At 39.5% G+C, this 21,455-nt stretch overlaps 1 protein-coding gene across 2 annotated transcripts in view; it reads left to right on the top strand.

The window, feature by feature from the left end:
- Positions 1–21,455, top strand: part of anos1b (anosmin 1b) — a 151,783-nt gene that overhangs the window by 81,575 nt on the left and 48,753 nt on the right. For both annotated transcript variants that reach the window (XM_060834677.1, XM_060834678.1), the window contains exons 3-6: positions 9,948–10,010; positions 13,051–13,258; positions 16,691–16,875; positions 18,869–18,998. In XM_060834677.1, coding sequence (XP_060690660.1) covers positions 9,948–10,010; positions 13,051–13,258; positions 16,691–16,875; positions 18,869–18,998 — 586 coding nt within the window. The remainder of the gene's footprint in view (positions 1–9,947; positions 10,011–13,050; positions 13,259–16,690; positions 16,876–18,868; positions 18,999–21,455) is intronic.

Here is a 21,455-nt window from a genome sequence, read left to right as displayed (position 1 = left end):
TATGAGAGGCTTAGACAGAGTAGATAGTAGGATTCTCTTCCTCATGGCAGATGTGTCATAAGACCAGAGGGCATTAGTTTAAGGTGAGGAACAAGTGGTTTAGAAGGTATAATCCTTTTTAGTAGCTCTTATAGTTGTTTTGTGGTCCTTTGATGGTTTATATATCTTTCCAATTCAGCAGGATCTGTGCTTTTTTTTTGCCTTTTTGTAAGCCCTTACATTTAGTTTTAAGCTGTCCCCCATTAGTGGGTGGCACGGTGGCACAATGGTTAGCACTCACTTCCCACCTCAGGCAACTGTCTGTGTGGAGTTTGCACATTCTCCCTGTGTCTGCATGGGTTTCCTCCGGATGCTCCGGTTTCCTCCCACAGTCCAAAAATGTGTACAAATTAGGTGAATTGGCCATGCTAAATTGCCCGTAGTGTTAGGTGAAGGGGTATATGTAGGGGAATGTGGGCGGCGGGTCGGTGTGGACAGATTGGGTCGAAGGACCTGTTTCCACACTGTAAGTAATCTAATTGCTTTAGTTGTCCATGGCTAATTTTTCAGTGAAATGAAGCTTTCCCCTCTCAGTATATAAACTGGTTTTGTATTGTGTCAAATGTTTCTTTAAACTTTCTCTGCTGTTCTTTAATTGTTTTTACCCATTAGCAGATTTTCACAGTTTACTGTGGACAGTCTCTGTCTTATCTCGTTAAACTTGGCCTTACCTAAATCTAAAACTCTGGTAGCTGATTCGTGCTTATTTTCATTAAAATAGGTTATCCAATTATTTATCTTTTCCATTTACAATCTCTTTATATGCATAAATTATCTAAAATGTTTGTATGTTTTAACAATGACTAAATTCAAAATAATTCATTGTCAATGAAAAACTTCAGGTTATTCTGGAATTATGTGGTATTCCATATAAAATGTGTGTTGTTTCATCTCCCTTTTCAAATATATTAACACCAGAAGTATTCTTTTGATGGTATAAATTTCATTGTAATCTGATTTGAACACCAGTTGGAGTTCACTTGCAGGGTGGTGTGATCAGATTGTCAAATTCCTTTAATTGGGAATTGGAGACTGAGCATGAAAGCGTTGGTCTTTTTAAAAAATACTAATGCCCGTTCTGTAACTTGAAGTTTCTTACTCAATCAGAATGTACTTGAGTACTGCTGAAAACAAACACATTTTGTCAAAGCTTTTTCTTTTGCACTGATCAGGACAATTGATTACAATGCCAATTTAAAGGGAAAATCAATATTTATACCCTATGAGAGAGAGTAGAGTGCTGATTGGTTGGTTAGTGGATTGTTGGTTTTCCCCTTAAAATGATATTCTTGGGAATTGTCCTGACGACTGCAATATAAAAAGCTTCATTGTAGCAGTACTCATGTTTTATGAGCAAGTAACCACTTCTGTAGTTAGGAGGTGATTATAGAAGGTCTTGGAATTGAATTGAATTCAGTTCAATTCAATTCAATTTATTGTCACGTGTACTGAGACACAGTGAAAACCTTTGTCTTGTGAGCAATATGGGCAGATCACAGAGTTAAGTAGCATAGATAGTAAATAATAGGTAAACAGCAGCAAAACAAAAACACAGGTACAGGTGAATGTTGAGAGTTTGTGAATTCATTCAGTATTCTAACAACAGTAGGATAGAAACTGTTGCGAAACCGGCTGGTGCGTGTGTTCAGGCTTCTGTACCTTCTCCCTGATGATAGAGGTTGTAGAAGGGTGTTATGATCTGGCTGCCATTAAATTTTGTGAAATTTTAAATTTGTGTTTTTCATCAAAAGATAAGAAGGTCTGAATTATTATCACATGCCAAATTTTTCCGAAGAGTTTGAGTTATAACAAGAGGTTAGATAGGCTGGGACACTTTTCCTTGGAATGTAGGAGACTGAGCAGTAACCTTATAGAGGTATATAAAACCATTAGAGAAATGATTAGGTAGATAGCCAACATCTTTCCCCTGTGGTAGAGCAGTCTAAAACTAGAGGGCATAGGTTTAAGTTGAGAGAGGAGAGATACAAAAGAATCCGGGGGGACAAGCTTTTTTCAGACAGAAGGTGGTGTGTGTCTGGAAATGAGATAGTGGTGGAGGTGAGTACAGTTTTGTCATTTAAGAAACATTTAGACAGGTACATAGATGGGATCGGTATGGAGGGATATGGAGCATACACAGGCCAATGGGACTAGTTTAAATTGGGAAAACGGGATGGCATGGGCAAGTTGGACCAAAAGGCTTTTTTCCATGCTGTAGATCTCTATGACTCTGTGAGATAACTTAAAGTGGGAAATGTCCTGACTTTGGTATATGTCTTCCATGGTTTAAAGAGCAGTGTTACTTTTATTCTGGGAAGTCAGGAGCAGAATAGAATCAGGCTTGCCAACCCCAGAAGAAAATCATAGGCAGCTGCAAGAGTAAGGAGTTAGAAGTCTCTCTAAAATGGTTCTCTTGGTTCCCTGGGACATTGCATACCTTGTTTTAGATGTTAGTCATTCCAGCTCTAAAATCATCCCCAGTCACTCCTTAGAACTCCTCAATGCCAACTCATGAATCCCAACCTATTGAAGTGTTCCTTCACAGCAGTGAGTCTCCTCACATCCCCATGCCCCCTCGACTCATAGAATCTTGACAGTACAGTAAGAGGCCATTTGAACAATCAAGACTGTACTAATCCTCCTAAGAGCATACTACCCAAACCCAGCTAGCTCCCCTATCCTCTCATTTACCCTGGCCAATCCAAATAACCTGCACATCTTTGACTGTGGGAGGAAAGCAGAGAACCTGACAGTAACCCACACAGACACGCGGGGAACATGCAAATTCCACACAGTCGGCCGAAAATGGAATTGGACGTGGTCCTTAGTACAGTGAGGCAGCAGTGCTAACAATTGAGCCGCCAGGCCACAACTCATGCTAGATCCAAGCCATCAGATATCATCCATGTCAGCTCCATAGCCACTCAGCCAGTATCCACCCTGGGGAGAGTTCAGGAGTCCTGTGGAGATGTAAGTAAGTTAAACTTTAACAATCAAATAGAGCTCTCATTCATTAACACTCAACACTGAAGAAAACTTCCATTCATTAAAAACAAAAACAGAAATTGCTATAAAGACTCAGCAGGTCTGGCAGCATATGTGGAAAGAAATCAGAGTTAAGGCTTCGGGCCCATTGATTCTTGTACATACCTTTCTTTCTCCCCACAGATGCTGCCAAGCCTGCTGAATCTTTCAAGCAACTTCTACTTTTGTTTCTGATCTCCAGCATCTGCAGTTCTTTCAGTTTCCCATTCATGAAACCCATTCAAATATTTTACATTTCTTCTAGTATTTAATTTGTCGTAAAAACAATTTTTTATTCAGTAACCACATCAATGGCAACTAATCATTTTATTCATCCCTTGAAGCTGTCAATCAAAATGTGAACTCTTCCTTCTCTTGCTGAGAAAAGTGCTTTTGTAGTTTTTGAAACTTGGCCAAGTATCCAGAAAGATCACAGGTATAATAACAGCCCTTGGGAAATGACAAAAAATCTTTCAAGATAATGATGGCCTTTACTAATCTACAATCAAAGTAGACAAGAAGTTTTTTTTAACTGTAACTACAAATTAGCTTGTTTTTTTTCTATATCTAAAGGAATAGAGATCTTAAAACTTTTAGATTATGGCAGTTAAACAAACCTTAACTACCCTTCAAGACCATTTGTATCGTCTCATAAGTTTATGTTCCCATACTACTGCTACCCTCCTGCTGTCAAAAAATGGTTTCTATTGGAAATACGAGTGGGATTCACACTATTAGATCTCACCCACCATCTTTAAAAGATCTCTGTTGTCAGGCAGACTTCCTGATAATCCAGCCTCAAGTGAGTGTGTCTTGTCAATTGAAGGACATGTTATTGGATGCAAGGACATTTTGTTCGGACTGCTACATTGTGAAGAAATACGTACATCCAAATTAGTTGACACCATGTGATGATGATTGCAATCCCATCTGTTTGATATAAAATGTCTTAATCTCAATTAAATGTTGAGGTGGATGTTTCTGCAGTTGATGTGCAATTTCTTTTATTAATCTTTACGTCACGGAAGCATTTCCAATGCATAAGTCAATATCCCATGGTATTGTGTACTAAATAGTACCCCTCCTTTGGTTATTGATATTGATTCTGAATAGCTGTTTCTACATCCCTCTGTATGTTTATGCTTCTATATCTCCATTTTATCCTGCATTTTCCCTGCCATCTTCTATCTCTTTATATCATGTTATTTCTTTCTTATGCTGAGTGTTGTGAGCAGGAAAATAACCACCAGTGGCTGAGGACAATCATTATAGATGGAGCTGGGCAAAAAAAGTTTTAAAGAGATTGCTTGCTTTTTATCTCCACCCCATTGCTACTTAACATTCTTCCTGTCTCTCACTCCCACCATATTCGCTTGTCCTGCTCAATTCTTTTTCCTTTCACTCCCGTCATTATCTCTACCTATAACTTTTCAAAGAAATTATGAGCAGAAATGACAGTGCAGGGAACTGGAGGTAACCCTGTCATATGGACTGGTAATTAGTTGGGAGATAGTAGACAAAGGGTGAGGATAAATAAAATGCCCTTACTCACCAAATGTGATAATGCTGTGCCCCCAGCGATCTGTATTGTGGACCCAACTGTTCACACAAGAAGCAAAAATGAAGGAATAGAGACTTTTATATGCACGTTTGTAGGTGCTACTAAATTAGGAGATGTAATAAGTTGTGCAGATAGGAAATTACAAAGTGACATAGACTGATGAAGGAGGGGTCAAAAATTGTTACAGATGAAGCTTAATGGTGAGGGGGGGTGGTTTGGGAGGAAGAGTTCGTTCACTTTGGATTTAAGAAGGGTCAATCTTAATATTTTCTTGATGGTGAGAGCCTGTGAACAATGGAGGCGTGCAGGTTTTGAGTGCCGACATGCATTCACCTAAAAGTGGAGACAAGTACAAAACATAATCAAAATGCTAATGGAATATTGCTATTTGTCACAATGGGTGTGAAAGGGAAGACCAGAGATAAGGAGAAACGTCCTCAGCCAGACAGTGGTGAATCTGTGGAATTCATTGCCACAGAAGACTGTAGTGGCCAGGTCATATGAGTATATTTAAGACTGAAATAAATACATTCTTGAGTATCAAAGAGATCAAAGATTATGGGGAGAAAGTGGGACAATGGTGTTGAGAATCTTATCAGCCATGATTGAATGGTGGAGCAGACTTGATGGGTTGAATGGCCTAATTTCTACTCCTATGTCTTATGATCTTATGTCCAATGAGGAGGAAGTTACGCTTCAACTGTTCAGGCTATTGTTTTGACTACATTTGGTGATCTGTGTTCAGTTTTGAGCATCACACCTTTGGACAAATTTATTGTCCTTAGAGAAGATACTGCATAGATCTTTTTTATTGAATGCTGTAGTCTGGACAATATAGATTGCCACACAATGCTGTTAGGTGGAGTATTTTGGATGTTTGGGAAAAACATCTACTGTATGAAATAAAAAATGATGTATGTCCAAATCAGGAAGACGTGCTACCAACAAGGGCCTTGAAGATGACAATGTATCTTCGAACCCACTGTACTTATCCCTTTAAGATGGTAGAGCTCAGGGTTTGAGAGATACTGTTGAAAAAGTCCTAGTGAATTACTGTAGCGCATCTTAGAAATGGTAAGGCTGCATCCACGGAATGCCACTAGTGATGGAAATGTATATTTAAGTTTTTGAGATACGTTTGTGGTCAGTTAGTTTTGCACAGATTAAGCATGCTTCTCTCTGTTGTGCAAAGTTTCTGATTTGATACCTGTTGCAATCTAATGCAGAAGGAGATGAAGAAACTAAAAGAAAAAGGCTGTCTTTCCCTCTTCTTTCTCCTACTCTACTTCGTAAAACCATTGAAACCAAAAGAGAAAAGACTTGCATTTATATTGCACTTTCTCTCTCAGAAACATCCTCAAATGCTTCAAATACATTGCACTACTTCAAAGTACAGTGGCTGTTATTTATCTAAATTGGGTTGCAATTCATTTCACCCATGACAGTTAGAGTTGATGGATGCGAGTTCTGACCCAACGATCTTAAATAAATTTAGTTCTAGATCAAGTCTACAAAAGTGGATAATCTATTATTTTAGAACATTGAGAAAATGCTTCGTAACATGACAATTGGTATTAAGTACAAGCATAAACATAAGGCAGCAGATTCCCCATCTGTCTCTCTGCTGTCTGTGAATCGTCAGGTTCTGTAGTAGATGAATCTGTGGTTATCAAAGATCAAGGGAAAGGCACAAAATTAATCTTAATTACTGTCAAATATATACTATTAAACTGTTGAGTAGAAAATTGAATTGAAGAATGATACTGTTCAGAGGAACTTTCTGATTCTAAATGAATTTTACTTTGTTTCCGTTACACATACTGTGCACACTCTCATTCTGAGACTGGTGACGCTAGACTTCACCAACATTCTCTATTATGTGTTCTAGCCACTTGGTAGAATGGTCTTCACCAGAAATATGTAATATATCCAAACTCATAGGAACAGGGCTAGGTCATTTAACTCCTCAAGCCTGCTCAGCCATGCAATAGGATTATGGCTGAACTGTGACCTAACTCCAAATGCGGCGCTTGGGCCCGAATCCCTTGATACTCCTGCTTATTAAAAAAATCTATCTCAGATTTAAATTTAACAATTGAATTAGCATTGACTGCCATTTGAGGAAAAGATTTCAAAACATCCACTACTCTTTGCATGGAGAATACTTTCTAAAATTTCTCCTGATTGGTTTGGGCCTAATTCTTAGACTGTGCCCTGATTTTTGAACCTCCAACCAATGAAAATAGTTTATCTTTTTCGACACTATCTTTCCCTGTTAATATCCTGAAGACCTTGATTAGATCACCCCTTAACCTTAAAAATTGTGTGGAAGAATAAATCTAATCTCTCCTCGTAATAACCCCTGAAGTCCAGGTATCATCCTTGTAGGTCTGTGTTGAACTCAAGGCCAAAACATCCTTCCTAAACTGTGAGCCTAGATCTGCTCACAGTGGGATCTAACTGCAGGATAACATCTCCATCCTTGTACTACAGCCCTTTAGAAGGCCTACATTCCAGCTGCCTTCTTGCCTATTTTCTGCACATGTTGTGGCATTTTAAAGAGGCACTTGAATTCCCAGATCCTGTTCGGCATATTTAACTTTGTGCCTTCTAAAAAGTACCCAGATCTTTCCTTTTTCAGTCTGAAATGGATGACCTCGCGTTTGATTTTTATCAAAATCAATCTGCCACAGTTTTGCCCGTTCGCCTAATCTATCACATCCTATTGTAATTTAATGCTGTCATCAAAACTGTCTACAATGCTGCCCCATTTTGAGTCTTCAGTAAGTTTGAATATTTGACAATATTGAAATTATTGCACCTCTTGGAATTAATGCTAAAGCTAATTCATTTCATGGAACAGCCCTAGATTATCTGTATCAGTATCCATTCTGGGTTCCCGGCGTAAAACTGTCTACCTAAAGATCCCCATAAACAGATTGATGGTTTTTAAAAAATTATTTTGTCCAATTTTCCTTTATATTTAAAGTTAATTCCCCAAAGTCATTGAAATCCTGAAATATTTTAGTGACCTTTTTAAAAATTATGGATGCAAATTCATAATGCTTACATTATTAACTTTAAGGAGAAAGTGAGGACTGCAGATGCTGAAGATCAGAGCTGAAAATGTGTTGCTGGAAAAGCACAGCAGGTCAGGCAGCATCCAAAGAGCAGGAGAATCGACGTTTCGGGCATGAGCCCTTCTTCAGGAATTATTAACTTTAAGTCAATAACAGTCTGGCCTCTGAGTATAGAGCCACTATTCTGAATTCATTTGCCAAAAAAACTTAGTAGTTTGTTTTTATGACCAAACAAATGTCGGGCAATGAAAAATACTTCTAGTTCTCATGCCACATATTTATATTATGTTACTAAATGCATTATTCCACATATCACCGAGATTGCATAAATCCTGAAAGTATTTATGGCATGTGAATTATCCACCCCTCTTCCTCAGCTAACTGCCCGTATTGGGGTTCAGTATTTATGCCTCAGGATTGACACACAGCACAGAACAATTACTCATTGAAACTCCCGGATTCATGAACTGTTTGAAGATATCTCAATGTTCACCATCGCTCTATTTTAGTGTGCAAAATCTATTGTTTCATGTAATTCTGATCTCAGTGAGACAGAACTTAAATCTTCAGAGTAAGGTTACAATACTAATAGTTATGGAAGTTTCTGTAAATTGGTAGTGATTTGTAAATCCCAGTTCTGCATTTGAGAAGAATGCAGGTTATCAGGGTTTGAAATATAGCAGGAAATGAATTTTTTTCTCCTTTTTTTTACACTTTTAAATGTTTGAAGTGTGCTGAATATGATCCAGATGCAATAGTTTTGCATACAATGAAGTGTCCCCTGATGTTGTTCATAGAAGTGTTATGCAATGAAATTCATGTTTATTTTTGCACAGCAGACATACATAACTTAGCCTGCCCTTTTAGGTAAAGCAATTTCATTTGATGCCTCTATAGGGCATCTGGAGGTCAATTGGGGGTTAATTGCTGTTGTTGAACTAAGTTTACAGATTGGCAGTTACTTGAAAATTTCCAGGGCCAGATCAGAAGAAACCATCATGAAATAACTGCACTTCAATTTTTTTTTGAGTTTCTATTTTTTTACACTATCTAATTCCCCAAAGTGGGTGTGTTCTGTGCTGATGCTTGTGGGGTCTGGAATGCTTGTTGTGATGTAACTGTTTCCTGCTCCTCCCTTGTGCCAACTTCCTCTTGGGAGATGTATGTGCAGACTGAATATAATTTAACATGTCCATTCAGCTGAAGTAATAATATGTTTATGGTGTATACTGAATAAAACTAAAAGTGATACATAGAAAGCAGATTATTATCTTGTGTTCCACAAATAATTTTTGTATGACATTTTATAGATATTTATATCATATATATTTATAAATGTACAACTGGAATAAGCTACTAATGACTCAAAATCAAATAATTCTAGTCAGTAAAAAATAACCAAGATTATAAGCGGATAATTTATTGTTACTACTGGATATTAAGATACATATTTAGAACATTATTTCATCTTCTCTTAAAAACAGCTTTTTATTTAGATCCTGTTGAATTCATTATAATTGAGATAGATGTTTATCTTGTGTCACTAGCTTATAACAATGTTAAATTTAATTTTCTTTTGGTGGTTAGTTTAATTTAGAATAGTAATTTGATCCATTTTATAGAAGCCAGGTACAGTACATGGCAGATGGTCTATTTAGAATACAAATCATTTGTCCATCTTTCCACAACTTTGAAAAAAAAATAGTTTAAATGGTAGTTTGCAACGAAATGGTATATTTAATGCCTCAAAACATATTGTCAAGGAAAGTTGCTGATCAAAGAAAAGGACGACTGGGTTAACTCACTTTGAACATGAAAAGAAAGAACAATGTGATCATCTCAATGTGTTCATCAAAAGCGCTATAATTCTGTTCATCACCATAGTATCCCTGTTAAACTATGTAACCTTGTTGACTTGTTTATGAGCAAATATGCTGGACTTATGTTATTTCCATGCACATAATTTTACTTTGGAGAAGTATTTTAATTATGACAAACTGAAATATTGCTAGTTACAGATGTCTTTGTGTGTAATATTTCACTTATATAATTGTAATTACTTAGAGATTAATAAAAGGCTGTATTGACATCGAAGATGTTCCACTAGCATCATAAGCCTTTGTTGGAATGAAATACTTACAGGAGTTGAATATAAAGAAAGAAAAAGTTAGTGAGGGATTACGGGAATTAATTGGAATTAAACTAATGGGCTGTAGACCAATTTTATTTTCCTTTTTTGGCAGTGTCTACGGCCTTGCAAAGAGTTATGGAATACTGATGAAAACCAGTGCCAGCGACAGTGTGAGGTAGGAGAAGATGTAATAGAGAATTTGTAATGGTTACTTTGAATTCTGTTTCTTCACAGTTCATCACATCTTTATGTAGCTTTCATTTCAAGTTCCATCACAATAGGTTATGAAATTCTGCAAAGGTTTCTGGCCTTTACCAGAGTGAGAAGCTCCCTGTGTTTACATAGATAAGTTTCAAGAAGTGGTAACTTAAAACTCGCAAATGTGTACTTCTGTTTTATTTTCGATCTGTACTTCATAATTTCATTGGAGTCAAAAGCAGATATACCAAATACAATACATAGGTCATGCAGGATAAGAAGGTTACACAAAATTGGACCCAGTGGAGTGAGGAATGAGTGGAGATGGTGAGATGTACAATAGGAAGATCAAGAGTACAAGAAATAGGAAAGAGCATAGGGAGAGAAGAAGGAACATGGACAAAGGAATAATACAATGGAAGAGGAGGATAACAAGAGAAAGGGGCTGTCAAAAATCATGTAAGTGGAGAATGAGTGCCAATAATCAAATGGTGCTCCAAGGAAGGAGTTGACAATGACAGCAGGACAGAAATGCAGGAGGGCTGTTAAGCATAGACAGGAGGCCAATCAGGACATGAAGCTGCACAAAAATATTCAGCCAAGTAATTCTTCATTACTGAATAATACATGCAGATTTTCCGCTTTTATGTTTCTTCCAGCATGTTTTGCTTTCAAAGACAAGTTTTACTTGAAGTGATGCTTCAGTGTGCACCACCATCTCTCTCCCACCACCCCCCACAAGAGAATGTATGAGGGCTAATGGAATGGCAGGAATAGAGGGGAAGCTTAAGTGGTTAAATGAGGTTCGCAGAACAGGCATGTCTCATAAGGTTAAAAATTGGGCCTACAGAGCTAGAATGCTGCAAACCTTTTGGGCTGGGGTTTAAAGAAGCCAATAAATACAGAGAATTTCTATAATCACAATCTTAGCACCGATTTGATTATTGCAAATCAAAAACACATCACATGCAAGTTGGATGGCCATCTATTTGATTAATGCTCATGTTGGTTCCAACAGACAAACAACACAGCTGTCCTTGTGCCCTTGAAAGCAACACTGGAAGCAGTCACAAGTGCTCTGCATGTGGTTTGCAGACCTCACCACACCTGAGGCACTACCGAACACAGTTCCTCAGACTAATATCATACTATCACTCCTGGAGAATACTTGGAGGTGCTGGTGTTAACTGGGGTGGACAAAGTTAAAAATCACCGAACACCAGGCTATAGTCCAACTGGTTTATTTGGAAGCAATAGCTTTCAGAGTGCAGCTTTTTTATCAGGAGGTCTCAACCTCTACAACCACCTGATGGTTGGTGCTTCAAAACCTAGTGCTTCCAAATAAACCTGTTGGACTATAACCTGGTGTTCGGTGAATTTTAACTTCTGGAGATGTCATGGATATGTCAGGAAGCAGTATTTACAGGATCACCAGTAGCAGTAACAAAAACCCATGCTACAGGAGAAAATGAACATGGAACATTGCAGCACAGTACAGGCCCTTCGGCCCTCAATGTTGCGCCGACCTGTGCAACCAATCTGAAGCACATTTAACCTCCACTATTATATTTTTGTCCATAAGCCTATCCAATGACCACTTAGTGCCTTTAAAGTTGGCGTGTCTATTACTGTTGCAGGCAATGCGTTCCACGCCCCTACTACTCTGAGTAAAGAAACTACTTCTGACATCTGTCCTATATCTATCACCCCTCAATTTAAAGATATGCCACCTCGTGCTAGCCTTCACCACTTGAGAAAAAAAGCTCTTACTGTCCAACCTGTCTAACCCTCTGATTATCTTATATGTCTCAATTAAGTCACCTCTCAACCTCAAATCCCTCAGTCTTTCCTCGTAAGACCTTCTCTCTGTATCAAGCAACATCCTAATAAGTCTCCTCTGACCCCTTTCCAAAGCTTCCACATCCTTCCTATAATGCCGTGACCAGAAATGTACGCAATACTCCAAGTACAGCCGCACCAGAGTTTTGTACAGCTACAACATGACCTCATGGTTCCAAAACTCAATCCCTCTACCAATAAAAGCTTACACACTGTATACTTTCTTAACAATCCTGTCAACCTGTGTGGCACTTTTCAAGGATCTATGCACCTGGACACCGAGATCTCTCTGTTCATCTACACTACCAAGAATCTTACCATTAGCCAATACTCTGCATTCCTGTTACTCTTTCCAAAGTGAATCACCTCACACTTTTCCACATTAAACTCCATTTGTCACTTCTCAGCCCAGCTCTGCAGCTTATCTGTGTCCTTCTGTAACCTACAACATTCTTCAGCACTATTCACAACTCTCCTGACCTTGGTGTCACCTGCAAATTTACTAACCCATCCTTCTATGCTCTCATCTGGTCATATATAAAAATGACAAACAGCAGTTGCCCCAAAACAGATCTTTACAGTCCACTATGAGTAACTGAACTCCAGGATGAATACTTCCATTAACCACCACTCTCTGTCTTCTTTCAGCTAGCCAATTTCCAAACCAAACCACTAAATCACCCTCAATCCTATGCCTCTGCATTAGCCTACTGTGGGGAACCTTATCAAACGTCTTACTGAAATCCATATACACCACATCAATCACTTCACCCTCATCCACCTGTTTGGTCACCTTCTCAAAGTACTCAATAAGGTTTGTACGGCACAACCTACCCTCTACAAAACCGTGTTGACTATCCTTAATCAACATATTCCTTTCCAGATGATTATAAATCCTATTTCTTATAACCTTTTCCAACACTTTACCCACAACTGAAGTAAGGCTCACTGGTCAATGATTACCAGGTCTATAACAAATAGTGTTTAACAACGACCTGACCAATTGTTTTGTGATATACTTCCGGAATTTGTTTTGTATCTGCCATCAATATGGGTTTTGAGGCAGACTTAAACTCCAGTCTCAAATTTTATAATACCCAATTCTCTCAGTACATGAAGGTGATTCTTTTAGCGTACATTTGTACAGTGGTTTGAAAATGCTTACTTTTGCATTCTAGAAACACCACGAATGTTTGACAAGCTGTGAGTTTCTGAAATCTATTCGGATGGTGAAGCAAGGTGACTGTCCAGCACCACAGAAAGCCTCAGGCTTTGCAGCAGCCTGTGTCCAGAGTTGCAGTTCAGACACAGAGTGCCCAGGCTCTAGAAAGTGTTGTTCAAATGGCTGTGGCCAGACCTGCCAAGTACCATCAAATATGTTCAAGGGTAAGATCATACAGACAGAAGACAAAGTCATTCAAAGTTCAGTTGATTTTTATTTTATATTTTGTAGGGCTATATACAATTCAGAGTGTGTATGATTTATAACTGTTTAAGTCAAGATTTCAAAAGGGGGTCAGTTAGCTCAATTAGCTGGATGACTGGTTTGTAATGCAAAGTGATGCTAACAGTGTGGATTCAATTCCTGCACCAGCAGAGGTTACCAAAAAAGTAACCTCTTTCTCAACACAATTAGCCCCAGATTGAACCATCACTAAGTGTCTCTCCTTTTAAACAGAGAGCACAGGAATGAAAACCTGCTGACTGACTGCACCACACACACACACACACACACACACACACACACACCTTCTCCAACTACCCAGAGACACTCAACGACATCCCCAAACCCACTATTCAACTCCTTAGAGACTCAACTTTCTAGCCTGACCTGATGGCCCATCATCTCCCCTTGATCCCCAAGACCACATCCCATCCAGATCCACTCGACAGTTGCCAACTCCCTCTTCCAGCCTAACCCCAGTAATCAGCCCTAAGCACTCACCCAGATACCTGCCATCCTAAACCCATCCTCCTGGAACCTTGATATAAAACAAAGAACTGTGAATGCTGGACATCTGAAACAAAAAGACAAAAGGTGCTGGTGAAACCTAGGTAGCTCTGGTAGCAACTGTGGATAGAAAGACAGAGTCAACATTTCTGGTCCAGTGACCCTTCCACCTGGAACTATGTTCACCTGTCACCTGTATCTCTTCACTTATTTAGCACCTTAGCCCCATGACCTATCTGTCACCTTACCCCTCGCCTTACTCCTCTCCCATTTTCCTTTCACACTTATCTTTTCATAGCCGCTGTCAAAGAGGTTTCAGCACCTTTAAAACTTGGAATATAGCAACTAGTGTCATGAAACTTAGCATGGTTTCAATGTCAATTCACTCTGTTACTGGCTGTGTGAATCCCTGATCTGGACGAGATCGCTTCAGTTGTTCACATGGTGAACTCCCTCCAGGTAGATCTGTTTTTTTTAAATGTCCGATCAAGGAAAAAGAATTTCATTTCTGGGTGATCTGGGCCAATTTTACGCATTTTATGAGCATTTGATTTCTGCAGAGGCATGCAGTTTCCATCGACCCTCTTGTCAAAAGTAAACAAGCAGTTAATTTTTTCCTTGCGATCTGCTTTTGTTTCTGACAATTTCAGGAACATGCTAGCAAAGCTTAGCATGACTTAACACACGTGGAGTTATCTTTCCAAAATTACTCTGGCACCTTTGATTAATCACTATTTTCACTGATCAGTCAAATTTTGCTCATGTTAAGAATCCCTCTAATCAGTTCCCCAATGTTCTGAGTGTTTCTTATTCAAACAGAAAATTTTAAAAAAAGATTCATTCAAATGAATACTTTCCCAAGTTCACTTTTCAAAACTGGCATTCGGTCATCGTGCCTTTAAAGTAGCTATTGTAACCTGCTGTGTCATTATCTAGGCAACGGCCAGAACTGAAACATCTCTAATTTATTTTATATTAGACTATTCTTAGAAGAGTATAAAGGAAGTCGGAGTATATTTAAGAGGGAAATCAGATGAGCAAAAAGGGGACATGAGATAGCTTTGGCAAATAGAATTAAGGAGAATCCAAAGGGATTTTATAAATATATAAAGGACTAAAGGGTAACTAGGGAGAGAATAGGGCCCCTCAAAGATCAGCAAGGCAGCCTTTGTGTGGAGCCACAGAAAATGGGGGAGATACTAAATGAATATTTTGCATCTGTATTTACTGTGGAAAAGCATATGGAAGATATAGACTGGAGGGAAATAGATGGTGACATCTTGCAAAATGTCCAGATTACAGAGGAGGAAGTGCTGGATGTCTTGAAACGGTTAAAGGTGGATAAATCACCAGGACCTGATCAGGTGTACCCGAGAACTCTGTGGGAAGCTAGAAAAGTGATTACTGGGCCTCTTGCTGAGATATTTTGTGTCATCGATTGTCACAGGTGAAGTGCCGGAAGACTGGAGGTTGGCAAACGTGGTGCCACTGTTTAAGAAGGGCAGTAAAGACAAGCCAGGGAACTATAGACCAGTGAGCCTGACCTTGGTGGACAAATTGTTGGAGGGAATCCTGATGGACAGGATGTACATGTATTTGGAAAGGCAAGGACTGATTAGGGAGAGTCAACATGGCTTTGTGCGTGGGAAATCATGACTCACAAACTTGATTGAGTTTTTTGAAGAAGAACAAAGAAGATTGATGAGAGCAGAGCAATAGATGTGATCTATATGGACTTCAGTAAGGCATTTGACAACTTTTTCACGCAGAGGGTGGTACGTGTATGGAATGAGCTGCCAGAGGATGTGGTGGAGGCTGATACATTGCACCATTTAAGAGGCATTTGGGTCGGTATATGAATAGGAAGGGTTTGGAGGGATATGGGCCGGGTGCTGGCAGGTGGGACTAGATTGGGTTGGGATATCTGGTCGGCATGGACAGGTTGGACCGAAGGGTCTGTTTCCATGCTGTTCATCTCTATGACTATTCACATAAATAGGGAGATTTTTCTTGGGCCCATCACCAGGAGTAGAGGTTGCCTCAGCTCAGTAAATACTGTATTGTAAAATTGTGCAGTTGAGAGATCTGTGAAGGAACACATCCAACTTTCCACACATTAATTTAACATCAGGACATCTGCTTGTGCTTCAACCCACCTGATTTTCCAATACAAACCCAGGAAAATCCCATCTCACACATTCTTAAAATAGAGTTCTCTCATAGCAATGTGATGTTTCCATAAACATGCCCTGTACATTTGTCCATAACTCTGTTCAGTTGAGCAGCTCATTTGAGAGAAAACATATGACGAAATGGCCTCTGACACCTCTTTCTTTCTATAAAAACCTCTATAAGGCTGTTCTGGAAAATAGCTTCACACCTCATAAAGTAGCCACATATATCACTCCAGTTAATTAAAAACATGTATAAAGATTCTGTCAAGGTAATATTACACACTTTGCTTTATGGATCCCTCATTATTACAAGAGTCGTAAAAGGCTGTGACTGGATATCATTTCCATTTGGGAAAATCACTCTTTGATAATAATAATCCATTTTCTGTATGGCATGTGCATGAATGTTCTATTTCCTATGTTGTACACTGTGTGTTTGTAACCATCTGGTGTTATTTTTCTTATACAAGCCTGAGCAAATATACTAAGCACATGTCCCATGTGTCTTGCATACCTTCCTCAGCAGAGAAACAGATTTTGAGGGAAGAATTGATACTTACTCAATAACTTGACTGTGCTAATCTTTTGTACAGACATAATAGGTCTAGCACATATATGTATGTCTCTGAAGGCAAGCTACATTGTAATGCTGTGAATACAGTTGTGTTTTGAAGACTTTTCATTGCCTTTAAGGTGTTCCATTGAAGCCCAGAAAGGAATTGAGTTTCTCAGAAGACAAGAATGGAAATGTAGCAGTTGCGTGGATGTCCAAGTTTAATATTTCTATGGAACCAGTATTTTATATATTGCAGAGAAGATGGAACTCTGGAATGTATCCAAATGAAGATGATGCTAGCAAGTGGGAGACAGTCGCTTATGTAAGCTTTCATAGGAGACAAATTCTCTCAGACCGGATATGCTGTGTATTCTTTGTTTTGACATGGCTAAGAACCAAATAATTTAATTATTGTAGAGGTGTTTTAGCTTCCCTGCTATAAATTCTCTTCCTCCCCGTGTGAGAAATGGAGAATGTGCTATCTACTTTGTATGCAATAGTTCCAGTCACTGGCCCAGCATTGCAGTGATTTGTTAACTGCATTTCAAACTGCACGGAAAGAAAATGAGTAATTATTTCTTCCTAAATGAAGCAGCCAGTCCTCTTTTACTTTAAAAGCTGTTTAAGCTCTAATGATAAGTCTGAAAGAGCGCTGACGCTGTAGAAATATATTTTTTATAAATTTCTACAAATATGCCCACAGGCTAGCAATTAGCTTATTTAATTTTTGTGATGTTTTTGTGAATGAGGAAGCCAATATCACACTCTGAGTCCTACATGACATCTTTAGGCCCTTGCACTGCCAGTGCCTAATTTCTCCTCCCCTTCCCCTCTTTCCCTCTGCTCCCACACCTTTGGATACCTGACGTCTTGTGCTCCTGTCCAAGTTCCTGACATCAATCTTACCTGTTTCAGTATCGAGACCAAATGTTATTTAGGGCAGTTGTTAAGATGTCCAGGCTTCCTCATCATCTGTTCATAGGAAAGGCCAAGCCATCTCACATGATTCCATCAGTGTGCAAAGCATCATGGCTATACTTGGAGCTGCAGAAATGACAGATGATATGGATTCTTTCCTTATGGGCAGCACGGTGGCTCAATGGTTAGCACTGGTGCCTCACGGCGCCAAGAAGCCGGGTTTGATTCCAGCTTCGAGCAACTGTCTGTATGAAGCTTGCACATTCTTCCCATGTCTGCATGTGTTTCCTCCGCTGCTTCAGTTACCTCCCACAGTCCAAAGATGTGCAGATTAGGTGAATTGGCCATGCTAAATTGCCCATAGTGTAAGTTATTAGTCAGGTGTATATATAGGGTAGGGAATGGGTCTGTGTGGGTTACTCTTTCGAGGGTCGGTGTGGGACTTGTTGGGCTGAAGGGCCTGTTTCCACACAGTACGGATTCTAAAAAAAAGGTCTACCACTCAGAAACCTGTCTTCCCTAATTGCACTGATGCCCAGCTCTACACACTGAGGAGAAGTGCCTCAGTACCCAACACAATCCTGACAAGAACCTGTACTTCAGCGGTACAGTGCAAGCTATGTACTTCTCCCTGCAAACCTCTCTCACTCCGCGGCTTATTCCTAGTGCATCTGCGCACAAGGGACCCTGGTCCAGTCAAAACAACAATCACCTTAATTTCTAAAGCACATAACTGCCCATGACTGTAACTACATTCATCTGCAATTGTTGTAAAAGCTTTATTTTTATATGTACCAACCCTGGGGATGTCTGTAAATTTCTGTAAAGGTATGTCTTGCCCATGAAATGGTTCCTTTTTATCAGTTGACATCCTGTTACTTCACATTCCATCACCTTCTCAAACTGGTCAGCCCTTCAATTACAGTGCTGTCAGACTGGAAACTCATGGATCTCAATATCCAAAATTTTACAAATTACGGCAGAACCAGCGTTGAGGTGTTTTACTTCTGTTCTAATGTGCATTGTTAGTGACACACTGATTTTATTGAGAGAGGACACTGTGATTAATGGTGGAATAAACACTGTTCACTGATGATAATTGCTCTTGGAATCAGCTTATCACTGTGAGAAAGCTTTCTTTTTGCAAAGTTAGTTGTACTCCAATTATTTATGCTAATTATGTATGCTACTTGTTTGTAATGTAAATTATTATCAGTAAAAATGTTGGTATATTTTGATAGTATATTTTACGATCAGTTGACATTTAATTCTGAGATTTTACATAGCTCAATAAATCTCATCATGCATCATTTTGATCCCTGCAGAGTTCACAAGTATATTGCAGTGAAGTCCATACTGAATAATTGCTCTTCATTTCCCCTTTTCCAATACCCTAGACAATAGAGGAGCATGTTGATCTGAAAAATATGAGACCAAACATATGGTACCAGTTCAGAGTAGCAGCAGTCAACATTCATGGAACGCGAGGTTTCACTACTCCCAGTAAACACTTCCACTCATCCAGAGGTGAGTGATTGCTGCTGAATTGTGATACTAAGCATGCTTCCTTGTAATAGAGAACCATAAAATATCAACCCCCTCCCCCATAAAGCACAGCCACATTCCAGTTGGCAGAGAGCGATCAGACAACTGTGATCAATTTTCATCAGTGGTGGAACAGAGAAAATGATGGGACACATAGAAATGTGACAGACTAGATTTTTTGCATGCTCTGTCAACAAAAAATAAAGTTTTGCTAAATGCGTTGTTGAGATTTATTGGCAGAAGGTTTTCCCAGGTTCTTTTACAGTTTAAAACACTGGTTGGGTAGAAAATCATTATTGTCTTGTTCTCATGATCTTCAGTGCATTGCTGGAAAGGGTGGAGTAATTTAATTGTAGTCTAAAAAAGGAAAGTGGATCATCTTATGAAAATGTTTCAGGACTATGGCGTAGATAAGAGTGGGACTAATTGGAATTTTATTTCTAAAGCATAGCAGCTTCAATTGGCTATGCATACTGTACTGTAACATTGTTAAAATTGAAGGTCTCCCTCTGAAATCCTGAGAGGAATGAAGAAGTATGGCACCTGTTCCTATCACAGCTTCTGCTTCATTATCCCTCCTCCCACTCCAAACCTCATTGAAAATAGGACAGTATTGCACAGGAGTAGGCACCATTTCTGTGCCAACCATGATGTCATTCTAAACTAATCACATCTGCCTACTCATGGTCTGCATCCCCCTATTCACTGCTTGTAAATGTGTCTGTCTAAATATTGCAATCATATCTGCTACTACAGCCTCCTCTGGCAGCGTGTTCCGGGCTTTTCACCATTTGGGAAAAAAAACATGCCTTGCACATCTCCTTTAAACTCTTCCCCCTCACCCACCCCCCACTTCACCATAAAACAATGCCCTCTCGTATTTGGCATTTCTACCCTGGAAAAAGGTCTCTGAATATTCACCCTATCCATGCCTCCCTTAATTTTAAATACTTCAATCAGGTCGCCCTTCAGCCTCCAACACTCTAGTGAAAACAATCCAACAAATCCCCTCATAACTAAATACTTTCCAGTCCAGGCAACATCCTGTTAAACCTGTTTTGCACCCTCTCCAAAGCCTTTACATCCTTTCTATGGTGTGGCACTTGCACACAACTTCAATTGTGGCCTAACTAAAATTTTATATAACATGACTTGCTAACTTTTATACTCAGTGACCCGGCATGGTTTGTGCCTTCTTTACCATCTTAGTTACTGGTATTGCCACGGTTAGAGAGCTATGACCTTCTTCTATCTCTAAATTTTCCTCGGCCAACTCCTGACTATTCAACTTCCCCTCCTGATCTGAAACTGACTGACTTGGTAAATACTGAAAATGTGTTGCTGGTTAAAGCGCAGCAGGTCAGGCAGCATCCAAGGAACAGGAAATTCGACATTTCGGGCTAAAGCCCTTCATGGTAAATGGCTGTCTTTCAAAACCCTATTCAACCCATTTGGCTTCTGTGACTAATGCCTATTGTCTGTGTTTTGCTACCTATTTGAACCACTCTTAACCTTAAGCAGCATGGTCTGACAAAAACAAATCACAGATCAGTCACAACTTTCTCCAAATGGTCATTGGAAAAATCAAAGACCAATGTTTACAATTCCCTTGTAGTTATTTCCATTCCATTCCTGAGCCACTTGCCCCAGTTAACTGAGACTGTAAAATCCTCAAAAATATTGGGGACTCACAATGGTACATTTAATATTTCAACAGAAGCTGGCCCCACCAACTTGGCACAGGAGGTACTAAATTAAAATATTTAGCTTTTCCAAATTTGATTTGGAAAAATGGCCCCATGAGCAAGGCTTTTACCAAAATGCCTGGTGAGCCCTTGACAAGAAAGTTGTTCGACACTGAACTAATTCAAAGGAAACATGTAGATGGAAATTCTGAATTTTTCAGCATTGTCCCTGACAAATTGGAGAACCTTGCACAGGATTGCTGTACATGGTGCAGCCATAATGGCAAAGGCACCACCCCCAAACGAACATGAGAGTTGCACTGGCCAACAGGAATTTGAACTTTCCAATTCCAGAGCCACAAAGACCTGGTTAGATTAGATTAGATTACTTACAGTGTGGAAACAGGCCCTTCAGCCCAACAAGTCCACACCGACCCACTGAAGCGCAACCCACCCATACCCCTTCATTTACCCCTTGCCTAACACTACGGGCAATTTTAGCTTGGCCAATTCACCTGACCCGCACATCTTTGTGACTGTGGGAGGAAACCGGAGCACCCGGGGGAAACCCACGCAGACACGGGGAGAATGTGCAAACTCCACACAGTCAGTCGCCTGAGTCGGGAATTGAACCTGGGTCTCAGGCGCTGTGAGGCAGCAGTGCTAACCACTGTGCCACCGTGCCGCCCATGACAATGGCAAACCCAACCCTGTAAATCCTGCAAAGTTCTCCTTACTAACATCTGTGAGCTAC

This window comes from Hemiscyllium ocellatum, chromosome 13, assembly GCF_020745735.1.
Source record: "Hemiscyllium ocellatum isolate sHemOce1 chromosome 13, sHemOce1.pat.X.cur, whole genome shotgun sequence".
Taxonomy (NCBI): Eukaryota; Metazoa; Chordata; class Chondrichthyes; order Orectolobiformes; family Hemiscylliidae; genus Hemiscyllium; species Hemiscyllium ocellatum.
This window is presented reverse-complemented; position numbering and strand designations above follow the sequence as displayed.